The sequence below is a fragment of the Dipodomys merriami genome, unplaced genomic scaffold (assembly GCF_024711535.1).
Source record: "Dipodomys merriami isolate MVZ:Mamm:240054 unplaced genomic scaffold, mDipMer1.0.p SCAF_106, whole genome shotgun sequence".
NCBI classification, from domain to species: Eukaryota; Metazoa; Chordata; class Mammalia; order Rodentia; family Heteromyidae; genus Dipodomys; species Dipodomys merriami.
The window spans coordinates 71,590-93,285 of NW_027202338.1; the positions used below are offsets into that span (position 1 = coordinate 71,590).

The 21,696-nt window shown below is 51.1% G+C and overlaps 2 protein-coding genes across 6 annotated transcripts; both read left to right on the plus strand.

Moving 5' to 3' along the window:
- The first annotated feature begins 861 nt into the window (after nucleotides 1-861).
- On the plus strand, nucleotides 862-9,018 carry LOC138812248 (potassium channel subfamily K member 6-like). Its single transcript, XM_070000308.1, has 3 exons — nucleotides 862-1,196; nucleotides 5,991-6,386; nucleotides 6,491-9,018. The coding sequence occupies exons 1-3, from the start codon at nucleotides 875-877 to the stop codon at nucleotides 6,712-6,714; spliced, it is 942 nt and encodes a 313-aa protein (XP_069856409.1). The 5' UTR covers nucleotides 862-874; the 3' UTR covers nucleotides 6,715-9,018.
- Nucleotides 9,019-10,776: 1,758 nt separating this feature from the next.
- LOC138812224 (serine/arginine repetitive matrix protein 5-like) lies at nucleotides 10,777-21,426 on the plus strand. 5 transcript variants are annotated; one of them, XM_070000268.1, is made up of 6 exons: nucleotides 10,777-12,959; nucleotides 16,685-16,785; nucleotides 17,991-18,074; nucleotides 19,420-19,481; nucleotides 20,037-20,214; nucleotides 20,349-21,425. In XM_070000268.1, the coding sequence occupies exon 1, from the start codon at nucleotides 10,797-10,799 to the stop codon at nucleotides 12,696-12,698; it is 1,902 nt and encodes a 633-aa protein (XP_069856369.1). In that variant the 5' UTR covers nucleotides 10,777-10,796; the 3' UTR covers nucleotides 12,699-12,959; nucleotides 16,685-16,785; nucleotides 17,991-18,074; nucleotides 19,420-19,481; nucleotides 20,037-20,214; nucleotides 20,349-21,425. The 5 variants fall into 5 exon arrangements, with proteins under 5 accessions (XP_069856369.1, XP_069856379.1, XP_069856362.1 ...); XM_070000278.1 differs by having other exon boundaries at nucleotides 20,037-20,132; XM_070000261.1 differs by having other exon boundaries at nucleotides 20,037-21,425.
- Nucleotides 21,427-21,696: the final 270 nt, after the last annotated feature.

Consider the following 21,696-nt stretch of genomic DNA (forward strand, 5'->3'; position numbering starts at 1 on the left):
GACAGAGAGGAAACACCCCTACCCCACCCCCACCCCTCCCCTCTCCCCCTTCCAATTTGGTGCTAAGGATGGAACTCTCCCCTTACACATGCTAGGTGTACAATGTACCACTGCTACAGTCCAGCTCTCCCTCTTGGAGACATATTTTGTACCTTCTCTAGAAGACCCTGGCTCCCTCCTGCTAGTTCTCTTGATTTATCTCTCTAGGCTGGGTTATCATCTTTCGGCAGCTCAGCTCTGATCTCTGCGGGCTGTCACTCATTCTACAGAGGGTCAGTCCCCTCCCTCCCTCCCTCCCTCCCTCCCTCCCCCCCCACCCCAGGCTGCTAGAGCCTGTCTTGATCTCTTCTGTGTCCCCAGTACTTCCCCGGTATAAAGGGGGAAACTAAAGCAAAGATTTAATGAATAGGTGAGATACCCAGCCTGCCCATCCACAAAAGCACGGAAATCTAAGGTATCTGTCTGGGGATTAGGTTCCCAGGGGGTGGATGCCAAGTAATCTCTCTCCCAGGTGCAAGATTTTGGCAAGGGGAGGGAGGAAGACGGGATTGCAATTTGAATCTCATCCACACGCGCACCTAAGCACCTGTGGCTCTGAGGAGTTGACTCAGGCTCGGCTCTGTCTTAACTCCAGGTGTCCCCACGTGTGTGTGTGTGTGTGTGTGTGTGTGTGTGTGTGTGTGTGTTTGGGCGTGCCTCAGTTTCCCAGCGCGGAGGCGTTGCTCCAGCCAGCCTTACCCCCCCACCCCACCTCTCTGCTCCTCCCCCTTTTCCTTCTTCCTCTTCAGGGCAGCGTCTCGACTTCTCTCCCGGAACTCGACTGGGGCGGCTGGGGGGCCACGTCAGCGGGGTGCCGGGCGGGGCGGGGGTCACCATGCGCCGGGACGCCGTCCTGGCGGGCGCCCTGGTGGTCTACGCCGGGTACCTGGTGCTGGGCGCGCTGCTGGTGGCTCGGCTGGAGCGGCCACACGAAGCCCGGCTCCGGGCCGAGCTGGGGGCCCTGCGGGAGCAGCTGCTGGGACGCAGTCCCTGCCTGACGGCGCCCGCTCTGGATGCCTTCGTGGAGCGGGTGCTGGCGGCCGGACGACTGGGGCGCGTCGTGCTCACCAACGCCTCGCACCCCCAAAACACCTCGGACCCCACCTGGGACTTCGCCTCCGCGCTCTTCTTCGCCAGCACGCTGGTCACCACCGTGGGTATGTGATGTTTTTAGGGACCCAGGAACCCTCATTTCGGTATTCCCCCCACCCGGGATTGGGATCCCCTTAATCCACCCCCCCAAAAAAAAATTAGGACCTGATCTCCCCTCCATCCCGCCCTCCACACGCACACCCAAGCCCTCTCCACCCTCCAGGGCCCTCCTCCTGCTTTCAGCCTCTGAAGCCCCACTCTTCCACCACGACCGGCCTCCTCATCGTCCCGTCCGGGTGCCTTCAGTTCCCTCTGGGTCTAGGGCTGGCCTCAAAGTCCAGCAGGAACTCAGGACTCGCCAGATCCCAGCTGGTGGCTCTCCCCTGTCATCCTAGCTACTCAGGTGGCTGAGAGCTGAGGATCAGCGTTCAAAGCCAGCCTAGGCAGAAAAAATGTCTGTGAGATTCTGATCCCCAATTACCCAGTCAAAAGCTGGGAGGGGAGCTATGGCTTCACTCCAGTCTCCTCCTCACCACAGCGCCCCAGCAGGGCCCCCACCCCTCCTCCTATAAGGATGCCACCCAACACCCAAGGCCTTTCTTCCAGTAAAGAACACTGGGTACCATCTAGGCCTCATGAGACATTTCTCTGAATGTTTGGCACCTTCCTGAAAAGGCCCCAGACCCAGATCACCCCTATCCTCCTTTCCTGTAAACGGACACCAGCATGGGACCCCACCCCATCTCCACATTCCTCCCAACTAGGATGCGGTCTCCCCTGGACCTAGTGTTCCCAATCTAGTAGCCCAAATGACTGTGTGTAAGCCACCATCTTGGAGAGGCCCCCGTACCCTCCAGAAGAACCAATGACTTTACTGAGCCCTCTGCCAGGGGCCCCTACCCTCTGTCCTCAAATGGCCTTCAAACAGAGGAAGACCCTCCGTTAAGGGCATCCCTTTTCGTGTGTGTGTGTGTGTGTGTGTGTGTGTGTGTGTGTAGTAAGGGTCTTGCTGTGTAGCAGAGGAGAGTGGCCTAGTTTACTCTGTCCTCAAACTCCCAATCCTCCTATCTGCACTCCAAGTGCTGGGATTACAGATGTGTGCCACCATCCCCTTCCTAGACCTTACACTATGAGTCTCTCTCTCTCTCTCTCTCTCTCTCTCTCTCTCTCTCTCTCTCTCTCTCTCTCTCTCTCTCTCTCTCTCTCTCTCTCTTTTGGTTGGTCGTGGGGCTTGAACTCTGGGCCTGGGCACTGTCCCTCAGCTCTTCAGCTCAAGGCAAGCGCTCTACCATTTGAGCCACAGCGCCACTCCTGGTTTTCTGGTGGTTCATTGGAGATAAGAGTCTCACAGCCTTTCCTGCCTGGGCTGGCTTTGAACTGTGACCCTCAGATCTCAGCCTTCTGAGTAGCTAGGGTTAAGGCATGAGCCATCAGCACCGGGTGAGAGTCTCTTTAAACTCATGAATGATACTTCCTCCCCATTTGGGACTCTGAGACCTCTCAGTAAGATCCCTAGAACCACCTGAACTATTGGGGACTCTAATATCTCCTATGTAGGTCAGAGCTTGGCTCTGCCTGGCTATCCCTGACCTCAGGTGCCCTGCTCAGCCCAGATTTCCCATGTAAGGACAATTCCTAGGGACCCAGCACCCTTCCAACCTCCTCTAGACCCACAGTCAGAACCTCCTTCCTCACCCAATACTGCCCAGTGTGTTTGGGAACTGAAATTCTCTCCCCTGAGGGCACGCTAGCCATTCTGCACCCAGATCTGTCCCCTGAACCCACTGGAGACACTTCCCTGTCCATTCTTTTTATATTTTGGGGGTGGGGGAAGTGGGTAGTCCTAGGGCTTGAATTCAGGGCCTCAGTGCTGTCTCTGAACTTTCTTCCTCAAAGCTAGTGCTCTACTATTTGAGCCACAGCTCCAGTTCTTGCTTTTTATGGGTTAATTGGAGATAAAAATCTCACAGATTTTCCTGCCCAATTTTTTTTTTTTTTTTGGTCGGTCATAGGCTTGAACTCTGGGCCTGGGTGCTGTCCCTCAGCTCTTCAGCTCAAGGCGAGCACTCTACCACTTGAGCCACAGCACCACTTCCAGTTTTCTGAGTGGTTTATTGGAGATAAGAGTCTCATGGATTTTTCCTGCCCTGGCTGGCTATGAACCGTGATCCCCAGATCTCAGCCCCCTGAGTAGCTAGGATTACAGGCGTGAGCCACCGCCGCCCTCTATCCTGTCCAATGTTGACTTCAAATCGTGATCTCAGATCTCAGCCTCCTGAATAGCTAGGATTGCAGGAGTGAGTCCCCAGCAACTAGCTTCACTCTTCACTGGACATGCAGCAAGGAGTGGGCCCCTTTCCATCCTTCTCTAAGCTTGACTACCCCATTGCCTCCTGTTGGGTGTCTTGGGATCAAAAGGTCCTCTGCTTGAGGACCCCACTTCCGATCCCATTTGCAATCCAGGAAAACGCCTGTTGGTGCCTTCTCCTTCCTTCCTTCCTTCCTTCCTTCCTCCCTTTTTTTTTTTTTTTTTTTTTTTGTTGGTCGTGGGGCTTGAACTCTGGGCCTGGGCATTGTCCCTCAGCATTTCAGCTCAAGGCTCGCTCTCTACCACTTGAGCCACAGTGCCACTTCTGGTTTTCTGGTGGTTTATTGGAGATAAGAGTCTCACTGTCTTTGCTGCCTGGGCTGCTTTGAACCACGATCCTCAGGTCTCAGCCTCCTGAGTAGCTAGGATTATAAGCATGAGCCACCAGTGCCTGGCTCTCCCTCCTTTCTTCAGACCCAGAACTACTCCAGTGTCTGTTTCAAATCAGAACATTGTTCCTTGACTTTAACATGGTGATGTAGTTCTCATGCCTGTAATCCCAGCTACTGTAGAGGCAGACATGGGGAGGATTGTGGTTAAAAGCCAGCCTGACAAAAAAATGTTAGTGAGCCTCAGGAAGCTAAGATCTGAGGATCCCAGTTGGAAGCCAGCCTAGGCAGAAAAAGTCTATCTAAGAGGCTCTTATCTCCAGTTAATCAACAAAAAGTCAGGAATGGAGCTGTGGCTCAAGTGGTTAGAGCACCAGCCTTGAAAGCCATGCAAGAAACATAAGATCCTGAGTTCAAGTCCGAGCCCCAGCACATACACATATGAAAAAAGTTACCAGAACTACCAACAAGCTGGGTGTGGTGGTGTGAGCCTGTCCTTCCAGCTACCTGTGAGTCAAAGGTAAGTATGACCATTGTGGTGGGAGGTCTGCCCAGACAAAGAGCCCCTACCTGAAAAATAACTAAAGTTTAAACAAAAATTGGAAGCCAGGAGTTGGTGGTTCACAACTGTAATCCTAGCCACTCAGGAGGCTGAGATCTGAGGATCACAGTTCAAAGCCAGCCTGGGTAGAAAAGTCTCCCCGTGAGACTTCTGTTTGTTTAGTTGTTTTTGTCCACCTGGGCGCTGTCTCTCAGCTCTTCAGCTCAAGGCTAGCGCTCTACCACTTGAGCCACAGCACCACTTCTGGCCTTTTTCTTTCTGCTTATGTGGTGCTGAGGAATCCAACCCAGGGCCTCAAGCATGCAAGGCAAGCGCTCTACCACTGAGCCACCTTCCCAGCCCTCCCCGTGAAACTCTTATCTCCAATTAACCATTCATAAACCGGAAGTGGCACTATGACCGGAAGTGATAGAGTGCTAGCCTTGAGCATAAGAGCTCACAGACAGTGCCTGGGTGCTGAAGTGAAGCCATACTACCAAAAAAAAAAAAAAAAGTGTGTGGGGGGAGTGTAGCTCAAGTGGGACAGTGCTTGCGTGCTTGCTAGTAGGTATGAGGCCTAAGTTGAAACCTCAATACCACAATAACTAAAGAATAAAAACCCTAAAAGACCACACCCTGGGAAGTCCCAACCTTCTTATAGCAAGCCTGGGAAATCCCTCCCTGGCCAGATCAGGTGCTCTTTTACTGCCTCCCCTCCCCCCGCCCCAGCTCTCCTGTTCTGTTTGTTATGACCTGGAACAAGGAAGGAGGAGGTTGGTTCATACTGCTCCCTGATCCTCCATCTTTACTCCTTATCATTATATATATTTTTATTTTATTTTATTTATTTTTTTGTTGGTCGTGGGGTTTGAACTCTGGTCCTGGGGCTGTCCCTCAGCTCTTCAGCTCAAGGCCAGGGCTTTACCACTTGAGCCACAGTGCCACTTCTGGCTTTTTCTGCTTAAGTGGTGCTGAAAAATACAACCCGGGGCCTCATGCATGCAAGGCAAGCATTCCACTGAGCCACCTTCCCAGCCCTCATTATAATTTTTTTGTCCATCTACCACTTGAGCCATAGCTCCACTTCTGGTTTTCTGGTAGTTAATTGGAGATATGAGTCACATGGATGCCAGGCACCGGTGGCTCATGCCTGTAATCCTAGCTACTCAGGAGACTGAGATCTGAGGATCTTGGTTCAAAGCCAGCCCAGGCAAGGAAAGTCCATGAGAATCTTATCCCCAATTAACCACCGGAAAACTCGAAGTGGTGCTGTGGCTCAAGTGGTAGAACGCTCACCTTGAGCTGAAGAGCTGAGGGACAGTGCCCAGGCCCAGTGTTCAAGCCCCAGGACTGACAAAATAAATAAATAAATACGAGTCTCATGGATTTTCCTGCCTGGGCTGGTTTTGAACTATGACCTTCACATCTCAGTCTCCTAAGTAGCTAGGATGACAAGTGTGAACCACTGACACCCAGTTTGCCTTTGGCTTTTTTCTGGTTAATTGGAAATAAAAGTCCCTGTGTGGAAGGGAGAGGCAATGGGAAGGCTGGGGTGGGATCAAGGAGGGGTCTGGCTTCCTTGGAGGTCCCAGTGGATCAGAGGACTCACCCTCACCCACAGGCTACGGCTACACGACTCCGCTGACTGACGCGGGCAAGGCCTTCTCCATCGTCTTCGCCCTCCTGGGAGTGCCCACCACCATGCTCCTGCTGACCGCCTCGGCCCAGCGCCTGGCACAGCTGCTTACTCACCGCCCCTTGTCTTGGCTGAGCCTGAGATGGGGTTGGGATCTTCGGCAGGCAGCTCGATGGCACTTGGTAGCCCTGCTAGGGATCATCATGGCTGTGTGCTTCCTGGTGCCAGCTGCCATCTTTGCCCACCTTGAGGAGGCATGGAGCTTTCTGGATGCTTTCTATTTCTGCTTCATTTCTCTGTCCACCATCGGCCTGGGGGATTACGTACCAGGGGAGGCCCCTGGTCAGCCATATCGGGCCCTCTACAAAGTGCTAGTCACAGGTGAGCTGGTGGGCCCCTGAGGGTAAGGGGTCTGAGAAGGAAGAGGGCTCCGTTCTGGGGAGCTGAGCTCCACGTGGATTTCTCACCCCTTGCCGTGTCTGCAGCATACCTCTTCCTGGGCCTCATGGCTATGGTGCTGGTGTTGCAGACTTTCCGCCATGTGTCTGACCTCCATGGCCTCACCCAGCTCATCTTGCTGCCCCATCCGTGCCCTGCCAGGCTTGGGGAAGAAGAAGAGGATCACACGGACATTCTGCAGCGCCAGCCTGAGCTACACCAGCACCTGTCCACCGATGTTCATGCTGACTACGAGTCCATCCCCAGGTAGCTGGGCAGGTGTTTCCTCACCCAGCAGGATAGACTTGGCTGGGGTGATGGGGCCCATGTGGTGGTGGCTAGAGCTGACCAAGCACTGGTGTGAGCCAGGCATTGCGGTTGATCGTCTCTTTCTCTTTCTACATCCTGGGTTCCTCTGAGCACTAAGATTCCTTTTTTTTTTTTTCTTTTGTGCCCATCCTGGGACTTGAACTCAGGGCCTGGGTGCTGTCCCTGAGCTTTTATGCTCAAGGCTAGTGCTCTACCACTTGAGCCACAGCTCTACTTCTGTCTTTTCTTAATTGGAGATAAGAGTCTCACAGGCTTTCCTGCCCAGGCTGGCTTCAAACTGTGATTCTCAGATCTCAGCTTCCTGCGTAACTAGGTTTACAGGCAAGAGCCACCAGCACCCAGCTTAATTTCCTTGATCTTTCCTTTCTTCCTACCCCACTCAAGTGTTCTCCTTGCCTCTGTCTTCCTCTCTTGCTGTCCCCTTTTGACTTACTCTCTTACTTATTCCGTCCCTTTCTCAACAGTAGCTGGTTCTGTCAGACTGTCAGCTAGAACTCCAGGTACTAGGCCAATGGCTTTATAGTGGACAAGTGAATGCTCCTCTGTAAGCCTAGATGTCCTCAGCTGTACAAAGAATGTACTCATTCATCCAAAGAGCTTTCCTTTGTGCTGGCCTTGTGCTAGGGATACAGTGCTGAGGGAGGGGACCATGGGCTTGGCTGGCCCCGGGTTCATAGACCAGATGCCTGCAGATCTAGTCACAAACAGAATTAATCCTCCAATGGGCATGATGTCTCTGGGTGAGGCAGAAAGGAAATAAAAAGTCGGGGATAATGTGGGGGAGGTATAGGGCATAGGAAGCAAGGAAGGTCATAGAGGGCTTCCTGGAGAAAGAGACAATTGAGCTAAGACCTGAGGCGTGGTTAAGAGAAGACGGTGTCCTTGTGTGTTATTACTCACAGGGCCCAGGCAGAGAACCCTGAGGTGGGCATAGCCAGGTGATAGCATCTTCTGAGGCCCACACAAGACCCCAGTCCAAGCCCAATAACAAGGGAGGTGCTCCATTGTAACAGCTGACTTTCTTTACTGGACACTAGTTAATTGCCTGTGTGCCCCTAGACTCTGAAGCCATCCAGCTTGGGCTCACCTATTGGATGCACTGTGTTCTGTTTGTACCCCAGGGCCACTACGCTACCTCTGTTTCTGTGACATGGTGACCATCGTGGCTGGGGATGGGCTCAGGGTAGCCTAGCATACACAAGGCCTTGGGTTCTATCCTCAACCATTAAAAAGAAAATGACAATCAGCCAGGTACTGGTGACGCATGCCTGTAATCCTAGCTACTTGGGGGGCTGAGCTCTGAAGACAGCTCAGGCAGGAAGTCCATGAGACTTAACTCCCACTAATCAGCAAAAAGCTGGAAGTAAAGCCGGGCACCAGTGGCTCATGCCTGTAACCTTAGCTACTCAGGAGACTGAGATCTGAGGATTGTGGTTCAAAGCCCCGGAAGGAAAGTCTGTGAGACCCTTATCTCCAATTAACCACCAGAAAACAGGAAGTAGTGCTGTGGCTCAAGCAGTAGAGCACTCACCTTGAGCTGAAGAGCACAGGAACAGCGCTGAGGCCCAGAGTTCAAGCCCCACGACTGACAAAAAAATAAGCTGGAAGTAGAGGTATGGTTCAAATGGCAGAGCAGTAGCCTTGAGTGAAAAAGCCAAGTAAGAGTTCAAGGTTCTGAGAGCTGGGAATGTGGCTTAGCGGTAGAGTGCTTGCCTAGCATGCATGAAGCCCTGGATTCAATTCCTCAATACCACATAAACAGAAAAGGCCAGAAATGGCACTTTGGCTGAAGTGGTAGAGTGCTAGCCTTGAGCAAAAGCAGCTCAGGGACAGTGCCCAGGCCCTGAGTTCAAGCCCTATGATTGGCAAACAAACAAAAACAAAACAAAAGGTATAAAGGAGTAAGCAGTAGGAAAGGAAGTCTTTCCTTTACACTCAGCATTTGCTAGTTAAATTTCTGTAGTCTTCCTCCAGGCCTGTCTGTGTCACTTATTTTATTCCTATGCAAATGGGATGTGGTGACAGTTACAGACTCTGGAGACAAACCCCTAGGTATGTCCAAACTCTGTCACTTCCAAGCCATGTAAGGCTTCGTGCAGGGGATTTCACCACCCTATGCCTCAGTTGGCTTGTTTTTGGAATGAGATGCAGACCTCACTACCTCAGGGACTTGAGTACCTAGAAAACTTGTGGAAGCTTTTAAACAATATCTGGCCTCAATAAAACTGCCTAAGTTTTTTCCCCCTCTCATTTCTTGTCTCTTTATGTTGTTGGTGCTCTACCATTTGAGCTATGCCTTCATCATGCTCCCCTTTCCCCCCAGTTATTTTCAAGGTAGGATCTTGATTTGGGCCCAGCCTGACTTGGGCTTAGCTCCTTCTACTTGTGCTTCTCTGTGTTCCTGGGATTTCAGGTGCACATCGCTGCATGCAGCTGATATGCTTTCACCACAGTTGGGATCATAGGCATGTACTACTATGCCCATCCATTGGTTCTGTTAGATTTTACACTCCTTTTTTTTTTTTTTTTTTTGGTCAGTCGTGGGTCCTGAACTCTGGACCTGGGTGCTGTCCCTCAGCTCTTCAGCTTAAGGCTCATACTCTACCACTTGAGCCACAGCACCACTTCTGGCTTTTTCTGTTTATGTGGTGCTGAGGAATTGAACCCGGGGCCTCATGCATGCAAGGCAAGCACTCTACCACTGAACCACCTTCCCAGCCCTGTTTTTCATTTTTTATACATTGATCTCTGCCTTTCAAGCATCTGGGACTAAAGGCTTAAGCCAATGCACCAGGTACTGGTGGCTCATGCCTATAGCTACTCAGGAGGCTGAGAACAGTGCTTCAAACACACTTTCCTGACCCAGCTGGCTTTGAATCTCAATACTCACATCTCATGAGCCAACAGTGCCCAGCTAAGAGGAACTTCTTGATGGCCTTCTTATAATTATAATTATTATATTTTTATTATCTTTAAGTAGTGGGAATCATTCAACAAAGCAGTTTATGAATACAATGAATCCTCATAGATGTCACCCCTTTCAATGTCGTCCTTTGTTATTATTTTTTCATTCTTTTCTTTTCTTTGTCAGTCGTGGGGCCTGACCTCAGGGCCTGGGTGCTGTCTCTCAGCTCTTCAGCTGAAGGCTGGAGCTCTACCACTTGAGCCACAGCGCCACTTCCGGCTTTTTCTGCTTATATAGTGCTGAGGAATCGAACCCAGGGCCTCATGCATGCAAGGCAAGCACTCTAACACTGAGCCACCATCCTAACCCTGTTATTATTATTTTTTTAATGCGCAGGGCTTGAACTGGGACTTGAACTTAGGTCCTGGGCGCTGTCGCTCAACTTTCTCTGAGCTTTCTTTTGCTCAAGGCCAGCGCTCTACCACTTTGAGCCATTGCTCCACTTCCTTCTTTTTGGTGGTTAACTGGATAAGAATCTCATGGACTTTCCTGCCGGGACTGGCTCTGCACGGTGGTCCTCAGTTCCTCAGCTCACATGAGTGAGCTGCATGCGCCTAGCTTTATCATTCTTTGATGGTCTTTGAAAAGCACAACCTTCAGGTCTCCCGCCTTCAAGTGCCTTGGCCCTTGAGCTCCGCCTCCAACCCTTTTCAAGCAACTCCGGATTGGGGAGGGGCGGTCCGCGTTACCACGGAGACCGATGCATTACCATGGAGACAGACGCGCCACGCGGGCCCGCCTCCGGAAGACGGAAGCGGGTTGCGGAAGCTCGAGGGACGCCATTTTGAGAACGGGCAGGAGAGACGGGAGAAGCGCTGCCAAGCAACGGTTGGCCGGTTCAAACCAAGTGACTGGTACTACGGGGTGGGGAGGAGAGGGCAGTGCCATCCCAGGGGGGATGCGGGGGGGTGGGAAGGGGTTGGGAAGGGGCGGGGAGGGAAAAAGACAGGGGAAGGGCTGTAGATTTTGTGGGACCCGCGAGAGGAGGGGCGAGGGAGGCCGAGGAGGGCGGCGAGAGGGCGGGGCGGCGGGGGGCGTGGCCGGGGCCGGCCTGGAAGATGAGCGGAGGCGGCCACTCGCTCTGGGGCATGGAGCGGACCCGACTTCACGGCGTGGAGAGGGGGCGTGAGAACAGGTGGGGGGAGAAGGTGACGCGGCTGGTGGGGAATGTGAGGATCGTGAAGGCGGGCTGGTCTTGGAACAAGGAAAGGGCGCCGGACGAGGAGAGGGACGAGGAGAGGTCCGCCGGCGAGGGCAACATCCCCGGGGAGGAGCTATTCAAAACCGAGGAAAAATTCCGGGACTCGGAGTTATTTGGAGGTGAACTACCGCACTGCTGGGACGACGAGGCGTTCGGAATCCGGGAGGGGTACTGCGGCGGCGGTGAGCGGTGTCGAACCCGGGAGGGATGCTATGGTGGCGAAGAACGGTGTCGGGTCCGGGAGGGATGCTTTGGTGCCGAGGAGCGGTGTCGGGCCCGGGAGGCATACTGTAGCGGCGAAGAGCGGTGTCGAGCCCAGGAGGGATGGGCCAAAGACCTCTACCGACGACGGGAGGGATCCCAGAGTGCAGACAGATTCGGAGGAGAGGAGCTATCCTGGGGCGAAGAGAGATACCGAGGCCTGGAGGGAACCCGAGGTGAAATGCGATACCGAAGCCGGGAGGGATCCCGGGGTGAGATGCGATACCGAAGCCGGGAGGGATCCCGGGGTGAAATGCTATTCCGAGGCCGGGAGGGATCCCGGGGAGGGGAACGATTCCGAAGCCGGGAGGAATCCCGGGCTGAAGCGAGATACCCAGGCCGGGAGGGATCCCGGGCTGAAGCGAGATACCAAAGCCGGGAGGGAACCCGGGCTGAAGCGAGATACCAAAGCCGGGAGGGAACCCGGGCTGAAACGAGATACCAGCGCCGGGAGGGATCCCGGGCTGAAGCGAGGTACCACAGCCGGGAGGGATCCCGGGGTGAAGAGAAATACCGAGGCAGAGAAGGACCCTGGGTGGAAGAGAGATCGCGAATCGGGAGGAAGTCCCGAGCCGGGGAGAGATTCTGGGGCGAAAAGAGACATCGATTCGGGGACAGATCGCGGGGTGAGGAGCACTGTCGAGGCAGCGATGGACCCTGGGGCGAAGAGAGATTCGGTGGAGAAGATAGGTGCCCGTGGCTGGAAGAGGTGTACCGGGAGGGATCCCGAGTGGAGGACCGGTCCCAGGAGGAAGAGTGGATCCTTAAGGAGAATGGGCGGGGCGAAGACCGAGTCCTGGGCCGGGACAGGTGCGGGAGTTTGCGGAAGCTGAGTAGGGACCCCTTCCGAGGGGAGGAGCTGTCGGCCGAGAAGGGGCGTGGCGAGGATGCCGTGTCGGCGGAGCTCCCGCCCAGGAATCCCGGGAAAGCGTGGGAGATGGAGCCCGGGGAGGGGCAGGGGCGGGACACGGAGAGGAAGCGCAGCGCGCACTCCCCGAGTCGGAAAGCGCGGAATGGGCGCCGTGTGGAGAAGCTCCGGGAAGTGGTCGCCGAGCGGGGTCAGACCAAGCCGAAGAACAACCGGTCCTTGAGCAAGGTCGCAGAATGGAGAAGGGGGAGCTTCGAGGGAAAGAGGGAAGGTAGGGAAAGGAGCGAGAGCAGAGGCAAGAACAGGGATGGGAATAGGACAACGGATAACAAGAAGGGATTGCTCAAAGGACGAAACTGTAACCGAGACCGGCCGAAGAGCAATGACCTAAAACTGAGAGAGGTCGGAGCCAGGATCAAGATCAGGCGAAAGGAGCCGGACCTTAGGAGGCACCCGAGCATTAGTAGGGGCGGGGCCCGGAGCCAGAGCCGGGCGCAGACCAAGAGGAAGGAGGGGCTGGGGTCGCGGAGCAAGAGCAGGGGCGGGGTCAGGAGTAAGAATGGAGGCGTGGACCTGAGCAGGGGCGTGGCCAAGAGTAAGAGGAAGGTTACGGCCAGGTGCAAGAGTTGAGACCCCGACGGGGGCGGGGCGAAGCGCTGGAGCCTGTGCAATCACTCAGAGCTGTCTGGACAGCCCTGGAGAGCTGCCTCACCTGCCACTATTGAGCCGGGCGTTATCCAGGCTACATTGCGCTCTGCCAAGCCGTGTCCCCTGCCAGCCCTGTGAGATCGAAAGGAGCGAGACAGACAGACAGAGAAGTACAAGTCCTGCGGGCGCTGTGGAAGATGCTACTTTCTGTAAGCCGGAACTTTGCCCATGGACCTGCACAAGGTGAGGGGACAGTGCAGGAGAAAGGGGCCTGAGTGGGGGGAGGAAGGGGGCTGCACCACCACACGGCATGGGTCTGGACATCTGGCCCACCTCTCTTAGAAAAATACCTGGGCTTCCCTTACTACCTGAAGGTCAACTGCTCCTGTGAGGAGAGGCTGAGTGGATGCAGTAGGGAGTGGGCCGACCCAGCCTCAGTTTCCCCATCTCTAACATTATTTGTGTGTGTGTGTCGTGGGGCCTGTACTCTGGGCCTGGGCACTGTCCCTCAGCTCTTCAGCTCAAGGCTAGCGCTCTACCACTTGAGCCACAGCCCCACTTCTGGCCTTTTCTGCTTATATGGTGCTGAGGAATCGAACCCAGGGCCTCATGCATGCAAGGCAAGCGCTCTACCACTCTTCCTAGCCCACCTCTAACATTTTGATAGAGCTAGTATCAAAGTGATAAACCTGCAGGATTGAAGATTATCTATGTACAGGTCCCAGTGCCCCACCAAGGATAGAAAAGGAGCCCCAAGTGAGCTGCTTTCACTTAATTTTTATTGAAATATAGCTCACAAATATAGTTCACAAAAAGTATACTTTACAGTGCTGGGGAAGGAACCTAAAGCTTTGGAGTGCTAGGCATGTGCTCTGCTTGAGCTACTTCTAGCCCCAAACTCAGTATTTAAAAGTGTACTTCCCTGTTTGTGTCTTTTTTTTTTTTTTTTTTTGGTCAGTATTGAATATTGAACTCAGGGTCTGGGCATTGTCCTTAGCTTTTTTTTTTTTTTTCCTCAAGGCTGATCTTCTGCCATTTGAGCCACAGCTCTACTTTTGGATTTTTGGTGATTCCTTGGAGATAAGTGTCTCACAGATTTTCTGTCCCAGGCTGGCTTTGAACCAAATCTCAGCCTCCTTAGTAACTAGGATTATAGACATGGGCACTGGTGCTCAGCTTTCTTTCATACTTTTTAGTATATTTATGAAGTTGAGCAACCATCATCACTGTTATTCCAGACTTCTTTGATCATCCCAGAAGAAGTCCTGTGCCCATTAGTACTTCATTCTCCACTCTCCCAAAGCCCTGGAAATCATTACTCTTCTATCTTCCACTATGAATTTGCCTAGCCTGACTTTTTCACATATGTGCAATCTGACTATGTGCTGATTTGTGTTTGGCTGTTTTTGCTTGATATTTTCAAGGCTTGTTCATATTCTAGCATGCATTGCCCTTTTTGTGGCTGCATTTCATTCTCTTGCATGAATGTGTCACATCTTCATCTGCTCATTGTTTGATGAATATTTGGTTTATTTCCCCTGTTACACCATTATGAAGAATGCTGCTATGGGCCTTTGTGTACAAGCTTTTGTGCCATGGTGTCTTTTCAGCTGTCTTTGGTGTATAGCTAGAAGTGGGGTTGCTAAGTCATATGCTAACCTGCTTTAAGGAAGTTCCAGTTTTCCAAAGCAGTTTTGTTATGTTTCCATTCCCATCAGCAATGTGTGAGAGTCTCAGTTTCTCTACATTCTCGCCAACACTAGCTAGTATCAATGCTGGTGTGTGTAAAGTGATACTGTGGTGTTTTTGTTTTTGTTTTGGTCAGTCATGGGGCTTGAACTCTGGGCCTGGGTGCTATCTCTCAGCTCTTCAGCTCAAGGCTAGCACTCTACCACTTGAGCCACAGTGCTACTTCCAGCTTTTTCTGCTTATATGGTGCCTCATAAATGCAAGGCAAGCACTCTACCCTTCTGAGCCCTTATTTTTTATTTATTTACATTTTGGTAGGTTATGGGACTTGAACTGGGGACCTAGGCACTGTCCCTGAGCTCTTTTCCTCAAGGGTAGCACTAACCACAGCTTCATTTTCGGTTTTCTGGTGGTTAATTGGAGATAAGAGTCTCATGGCCTTTCCTGCCCCAGCTGGCTTTGAACCGTGATTCTCAAATCTCAGCCTCCTGAGTAACTATGATTACAGGTGTGAACCACCAACGCCTGGCTTATTTCAGTTCTCTTGTTAGACATGTGCTCTACCACTTGAGCCAAGCTCCACCTGGTGTTTCAGTTCTCTTGTATTAAACTTCTTATTTAAAATTTGCTTTATGCTCTGAAATATGATGTGTTTTGGAGAAATTTCCATGGATTGATAAGAACATGTGTTGTGTGGCTGTTAGGTGGAATAGTCTATAAATCTGTTAAGTTCATGGGATGTATGTTTATTCGTTTTAATTATTATAATTACTTCTTTTTTTTTTTTTTTTAATTCGGTCATGGGGCCTGAACTCTGGGCCTGGGTGCTGTCCCTCAGCTCTTCAGCTCAAGGCTAGCGCTCTACCACTTGAGCCACAGCGCCACTTCCAGCTTTTTTTTCTTTTTGTTTATGTGGTGCTGGGGAATCGAACCCAGGGCCTCACGCATGCAAGGCAAGCGCTCTACCACTGAGCCACCTTCCCAGCCCCTATTATAATTACTTCTGCAAGGAAGAGAGTTCATTGTACATTTTCACACATGGATACAATATATCTCAGTCAACCTCTCTATTTCTCTCTCTTTCCTCCTCCTTCCCTTATTTTGGAAGCACTAGGCTTTAAATTCTGGGTCTTGGGCTGGGAAGGTGGCTCGGTGGTAGAGGGCTTGCTTTGTATACATGAGGCCCTGGGTTCGATTCCTTAGCACCACATAAGCAGAAAAAGCCAGAAGTGACACTGTGGCTCAAGTTGTAGAGCAGTTGCCTTGAGCTGAAGAGCTGAGGGACAGCACCCAGGCCCAGAGTTCAGGCCCCACAACTGACAAAAAAAAAAAAAAAAAAAGCTGGGCACCAGTGGCTCACACCTGTAATCCTAGCTACTTAGGAGGCTGAGATATGAGGATCATGGTTCAAAGCCAGCCTGGCAGGAAAGGCTGTGAAATGCTAATCTCCAATAAATCACCAGAAAATCGGAAGTGGTGCTGTGGCTCAAGTGGTAGAACACTAGCCTTGAGCTGAAGAGTTGAGGGACAGTGCTCAGCCCCAGAGTTCAAGCCCTGTGACTGACAAAATAATAATAAATACATAAATAAATTCTAGGTCTTAGGCTTGTTAGGCAGGCTCTCCCGTGTGTGTGTGTGTGTGTGTGTGTGTGTGTGTGTGTGTGTGTGTGTGTGTGTGTGTGTGTGTGTGTGTGTGTGTGTGTGTGTGTGTGTGTGTGTGTGTGTGTGTGTGTGTGTGTGTGTGTGTGTGTTGGCCCTTGAACTTGAACTCAGGGAATGAGCAGTGTCCCTGAGGTTTTTGGTTCAAGTCTAACACTCTACCACTAGAGTCACAACTTCACTTCCAGCTTTTTTTTGGCTGGTTAATTGGAGACAAGAGAGTCATATGAACTTTTCTGCCAAGGCTGGCTTCAAACCGTGATCCTCAGATCTCAACCACCTGAATAGCTAGAATTATAGTATTAGCCACCAGTGCCTGGCTTCCTTCCCCACTTTTAAAAATAAGTGTCAATAGGTTTTATTGTTCTGTTTTCATATATACAATCAAGCCACAGTGGCAATGAGAGAGCACTCTGGTGCCTCTCTCTTTCTCTCTCTCTCTTTTCCTTAAATGGTGTTAGGGATGGTTCTCATGGCCTTACACCCCCAGCTACTTCCTTTATAGTGCAGATGAGAAAGAGAGAGAGATGCTAAGAGACAGACATGCTATATCACACCTAGCTATGTGGCTTTGGACAGATGGCTTGCCTTCATTGACCATATTTTCTTAATCTTCACAGTGTAACAGAATGAAGATACTGGTTTCCACTTTCCCCTTCTTTGTGATGATACGAAGATTGAAGAAGTTGGTATATGTCAGGGTCTTGGTGCTAGGGTCACGGTGAGTTATAGAAGATTATTATTATGATTTGCCCTATTATTAAACTTTTTTTGTGCCAGTCCTGGGACTTGAACTCAGCACCTGAGTGCTGTCCCTCAGCTTCTTTGCTCAAGGCTAGTGCTCTACCACTTGAGCTACAGCTCTACTTCCTGCCATTGTTGGTGTTTAATTGGAGCTAAAAATCTCAAGGAGATCCCTTCCTGGGCTGGCTTCCACATGATCTTTAGATCACAGCCTCCTGGGTAGCTAGGTGTGGGCCACCATCACCTGGTTGTTAGACTTTATTTGCAGGTAGAGATTCCTCTTGTATTTAAAAGTGGCTTTATGAACTTAGGTCTCACCTTATCTACCAGTTTGTGTTACTCAAAAAAATGGGGGCAGCCTCTTAGTCCTAAGATAGCCCTGAGGTATGCTTTTTTTTTTTTTTTTTTTTTTGGTCAGTTGTGGGGCTTGAACTCTGGGCCTGGGCAATGTCCCTCAGCTCTTCAGCTCAAGGCTAGCACTCTACCACTTGAGCCACAGCACCACTTCTGGTTTTCTGTTTTTTGTTTTTGTTTTTGCCAGTCCTGGGGCTTGAACTCAGGGCCTGGGCACTGTCTCTGAGCTTCTTTTGCTCAAGCCTCGTACTCTACCACTTGAGCCACAGTACTGCTTCCAGCTTTTTCTGTTTATATGGTACTGAGGAATCGAACCCAGGGCTTGATGCATGCTAGGCAAGCACTGAACCACTGAGCCACATCCCCAGCCCCTCTGGTGCTTTATTGGAGATAAGAGTCTCATGGACTTTCCTGCCTGGGCTGGCTTTGAACCACAATCCTTAGCTCTCAGCCTCCTGAGTAGCTAGGATTACAGGTGTGAGCCACCTGCACCCAACTGAGATGTGCATTTTAAAGGACAGATAAGGGGCTGGGAATGTGGCTTAGTGGTAGAGTGCTTTCCTCGCATGCATGAAGCCCTGGGTTCAATTCCTCAGTACCCCATACACAGAAAAAGCTGGACGTGGCACTGTGGCTCAGTGGTAGAGTGCTAGCCTTGAGCAAAAGCAGCTCAGGGACAGTGCCCAGGCCCTGAGTTCAAGCCCAGGAATGGCAAAAAAAAAAAGGCCAGATAAAGGTGGGGCTGACAGCTAGGGGGTCTTGGAGGTTGGGAGGCAATATAGGTCTCAGGGATCCACCTGATCCCATGCTCACCTTTCCTTTTGGCAGCTACATGCTGACCTTGACTGTTGGTGGACCCACAGCTGTGAGGAATGGGCAATCTGTCCATCTGCTACAACAGCCCCAGGACAAGTAAGCCCTATAGCCTGCCCAGATTCTGCCTTCCTTTCCACACAGGCTGCACCCATGTCTCCCCTGCCAGGCTGGCCCTATCTTGCTACAAGCCCTATTATATGCTCTGCTCAGGCAGAGATTAAATGGCTCTACACAGCCTCATCTGAATTCAAAGACTGAAAAGCCATGACATTCACATCATGTCCCATGCATCAAAGGCGTGTGCAAGCCTCTGCCTCCAATTTTTTTGGTCAGTCATGGGGCTTGAACTCTGGGCCTGGGCACTGCCCCTGAGCTCTTCAGCTCAAGGCAAGCACTTTACCATTTGAGCCGCAGCAACACTTCTGGTTTTCTGGTGGTTAATTGGAGATAAGTCTCATGGATTTTCCTGCCTGGGCTGGCTTTGAACCAGGATCCTCAGATCTCAGCCTCCTGAGTAGGATTACTCTAGATGTGAGCCACCAGTGCCCAGCTCCCTAATTGTTTTGAGACTGAGTCTCTCTATGCAGCCCAGACCAACCTAGAATTCTTAACCCTCCTGCCTCAACCTCTAGAATGCTGGGACTACAGGTATGTATCACCATTCCTGGATTTGTGCAAGTACCCTGAATGTGCATCTGTCCATCAGGCATTCCCATCCTTTATACTTCTGGGAGGCTTCTAAATCTCCCATCCATGCTGACTACTTTTGTGTTTCTCAAAGAGGACCTGAGCTTGTGTTTGTGATGGAAGTCTCTCCCTTTCTACTTCAAGCCATAATTCAGATAACTCTTTATCCTCCAATGCTTTTTTTTTTTTTAACCTATTCAGGACATAAGAGTGGCTTTCTCTTGCCTCTGCTGTCCTGAACCCTCTTCCAGAACCTCTCATCCCTTCCATGACCCTCTCCTCATTCCTCCTGCATCCTAACCCTGACAACTCTTGAGGTTTCTTGTCTCCTGTTTTTTTTTTTTGGCCAATCCTGGGACTTGAACTCAGGGTCTAGGCACCATCCCTGATCATCTTTTTGCTCAAGGCTAGCTCTCCACCACTTGAGCCACAACACCACTTCCCGCTTTTTCTGTTGATGTGGTCTTGAGGAATGGAACCCAGGGCTTCATGCATGCTAGGCAAACACTCCACCTCTCCTCTGTTTTTTGTTTTTGTTTTTGTTTTTTGTCAGTTGTGGGACCTGAACTCTTGGCCTGAGTGCTGTCCCTCAGCTCTTCAGCTCAAGGCTAGCGCTCTACCACTTGAGCCACAGCGCCACTTCCGGCTTTTTCTGCTTATGTGGTGCTGAGGAATCAAACCCAGGGTCTCATGCATGCAAGACAAGCACTGTACACGAGCCACTCTCCCAGCCCCTCTCCTCTGTTCTTTACAGGACCCGACTCAACATAGTCTTTTCTGAATGAAAAAGTGATCACTTGCGTATAGTACCTTATGGTAGGTATTGATTGGCAGCTAAACAGAGGCGGTAGAGGCTGGATAAAGGATGGAGGAACAAGTTAGCACAGAGGGGCCCAATAACTGCTTCTTGCTCAGTGCTAGGAAGAAAATGATTTCCATGGGTAAATGAAGACAGTGGGTAAATGAAACAAGTAACCAACTGCCCCTAGTCAGTGATCAGCCTGTGTTTATTGAATAGGGGAGGGAGGAAGAGAGAAGACCTTAGGCTTTGTGTTTTAAGTGTTCCAGCTTTGCTTGTTGGACAGAGGCATGAAACGGATGAGAGGAGACAGTTTTTGTCTTCTCTCACAAGAACATTTGCCTATAATGTGCAAGGCCCTTGACTGGATCCCTAGTGGAGAGGGAAGAGGAGGGAGAGGGAGAGAAAGAAGGGGGAAAGAAAGAGGGAGAGAGAGGGAGAGAGAGAGATTAGAGAAAGCAGAGGTAGCACTAGCACCTAGCAGTGCTCTTCCAGTGTGGGGCAGAGGAGGGAGTGGGAGTGGCACACGCTAAGAAGGGTGGTCGTACAGGTGCCTGACTTTGCTCTCCCAGGAGGCTATGTCTGGAGAACTCCTCAATGCAGAGATGGCATCTTCTCCCCTGAGTTTTTCTGCAAGATGATGAGCAGAAGATGAGCCAGTTACAAAGGCATGTTGACTGTGACTCCTGTGGTACTTGACTTCTCCCCCAGTCCTGAGCCCATTCAGTGACTACCTGCTCATCTTCCATGGTGAGCTGCACCTTCATGAGTTCCCACTCCATGGCAATTGGGCCCTGTTCTTCATCCCTGTGTGTGAAAGTCCAGGAGCTACACCACAGGGTGTGCAGGACTGTCTACCCATCCCTACTGTCTGCTGCCTGCAGGTGACGGCCAGCTGTTTTGTGGGCCTAGTGATCCTTTCCACCTTCTGCTGGACACTACATAATGCCACTCTCCGTGAAATCTTCCGCGGGTCTTCTCAGACAAGTTCCAGATAGAGCTCCAAGCAACTCTTCAGGACAAGGATGAACCTAAACATCCTTGGGCAAACAATCACTGGCCCCTATCTCTAGCCTGCTCCAACTCCCATGTACCCTCAGGCCTCTCCTGTTAGACCTTTTATGGAAACACTGCTTGCCTTCCACACAGGCCTCCCTGTTTTGCTTGAATGTTTACTACCTATTCAGATCCAAATAAACCCTCATTTCAGTACCAGCAAGGAGCCCTCCCTCAGGTTCACTTGGATTGTGCTATCCCAGCTGCACAGGTCATTAAAATATGAAAGCCTTTCTTTACTATGGCCAATGCTTCTTTGTCTGCACATCAGTCACATCCCCAGATCGAGTGTTGAAGAACTAGACACTAAAGGTGGAAGGTATTGAGAGACTAAAGAACGCTACACATGGATCCAGGACTTAGTACTTGTGCTTAGCATACAATTCCTTGGGGTCTTAGGGACAGAACTGTGTTGAAGGTTGGCAGCAAGACCAGTAGATTCCTTCCCTTGGGTCAGAGGGAAGGAACTTCTATACCGAGCAAAACAAAAGTCATCTAGGCCCATATATATGCCTTGTCTCTCAACATCAAAGCTTTCAGGTGCCGAGTGCTGGTGTCTCACACCTGTCACCCTAACTACTCAGGAGGGTAAGATCTGAGGATGATAGTTCAGAGCCATCCCAGGCAGGAAAATCTGAGACTCTTACCAAAAGAAGCTGGAAGTTGAACTGTGGCTCAAATGATAAAGTGCTAGCCTTGAGCAGAAAAGCTCAGGGGCAGCACCCAGTCCAAGTTTAAGCCCCATAACACACAGACAAAATACCTTGGTTTTACATGCTTTTTAAGGCATATAGGGCTCTAGCCTTTAACTCACAGTAGTAGTGATGATGAAAATGGGACATGAGCATAAAAGAACTGTCTTGGTCAAGCAGCAGAGGAAAGGGGATGGTGAAAGGCAAGGGTAGGAAGTGGGAAGGCAAAGTGGCCACCAAATGTACTATATGTATTTTGTATGCACATAAAATATGAAACTCTTAAAAAGCATGTGTGTGTAGATATTTTTCCTTAGTCGTGGAGCTTGAACTCGGTGCCTGCACACTTTCCCTGAGGTCTTGCTCAAGGCTAGTGCTCTAACACTTTGAGCCACAGCACCACTTCCAATTTTCAGGTGGTTTATTGGAGATAAGCGTCTCAGGGCCTTTCTTACCCAAGCTGGCTTTGAACCATGATCCTCAG

Excerpts from the sequence above, each read along its gene's own strand:
- LOC138812248 (XM_070000308.1), top strand. The coding sequence starts at position 875 with ATGCGCCGGGACGCCGTCCTGGCGGGCGCCCTGGTGGTCTACGCCGGG. Across the intron at positions 1,197-5,990 it reads CACGCTGGTCACCACCGTGG|GCTACGGCTACACGACTCCG; the intron begins GTATGTGATGTT and ends CCTCACCCACAG. Across the intron at positions 6,387-6,490 it reads CTACAAAGTGCTAGTCACAG|CATACCTCTTCCTGGGCCTC; the intron begins GTGAGCTGGTGG and ends CCGTGTCTGCAG.
- LOC138812224 (XM_070000287.1), top strand. The coding sequence starts at position 10,797 with ATGAGCGGAGGCGGCCACTCGCTCTGGGGCATGGAGCGGACCCGACTT.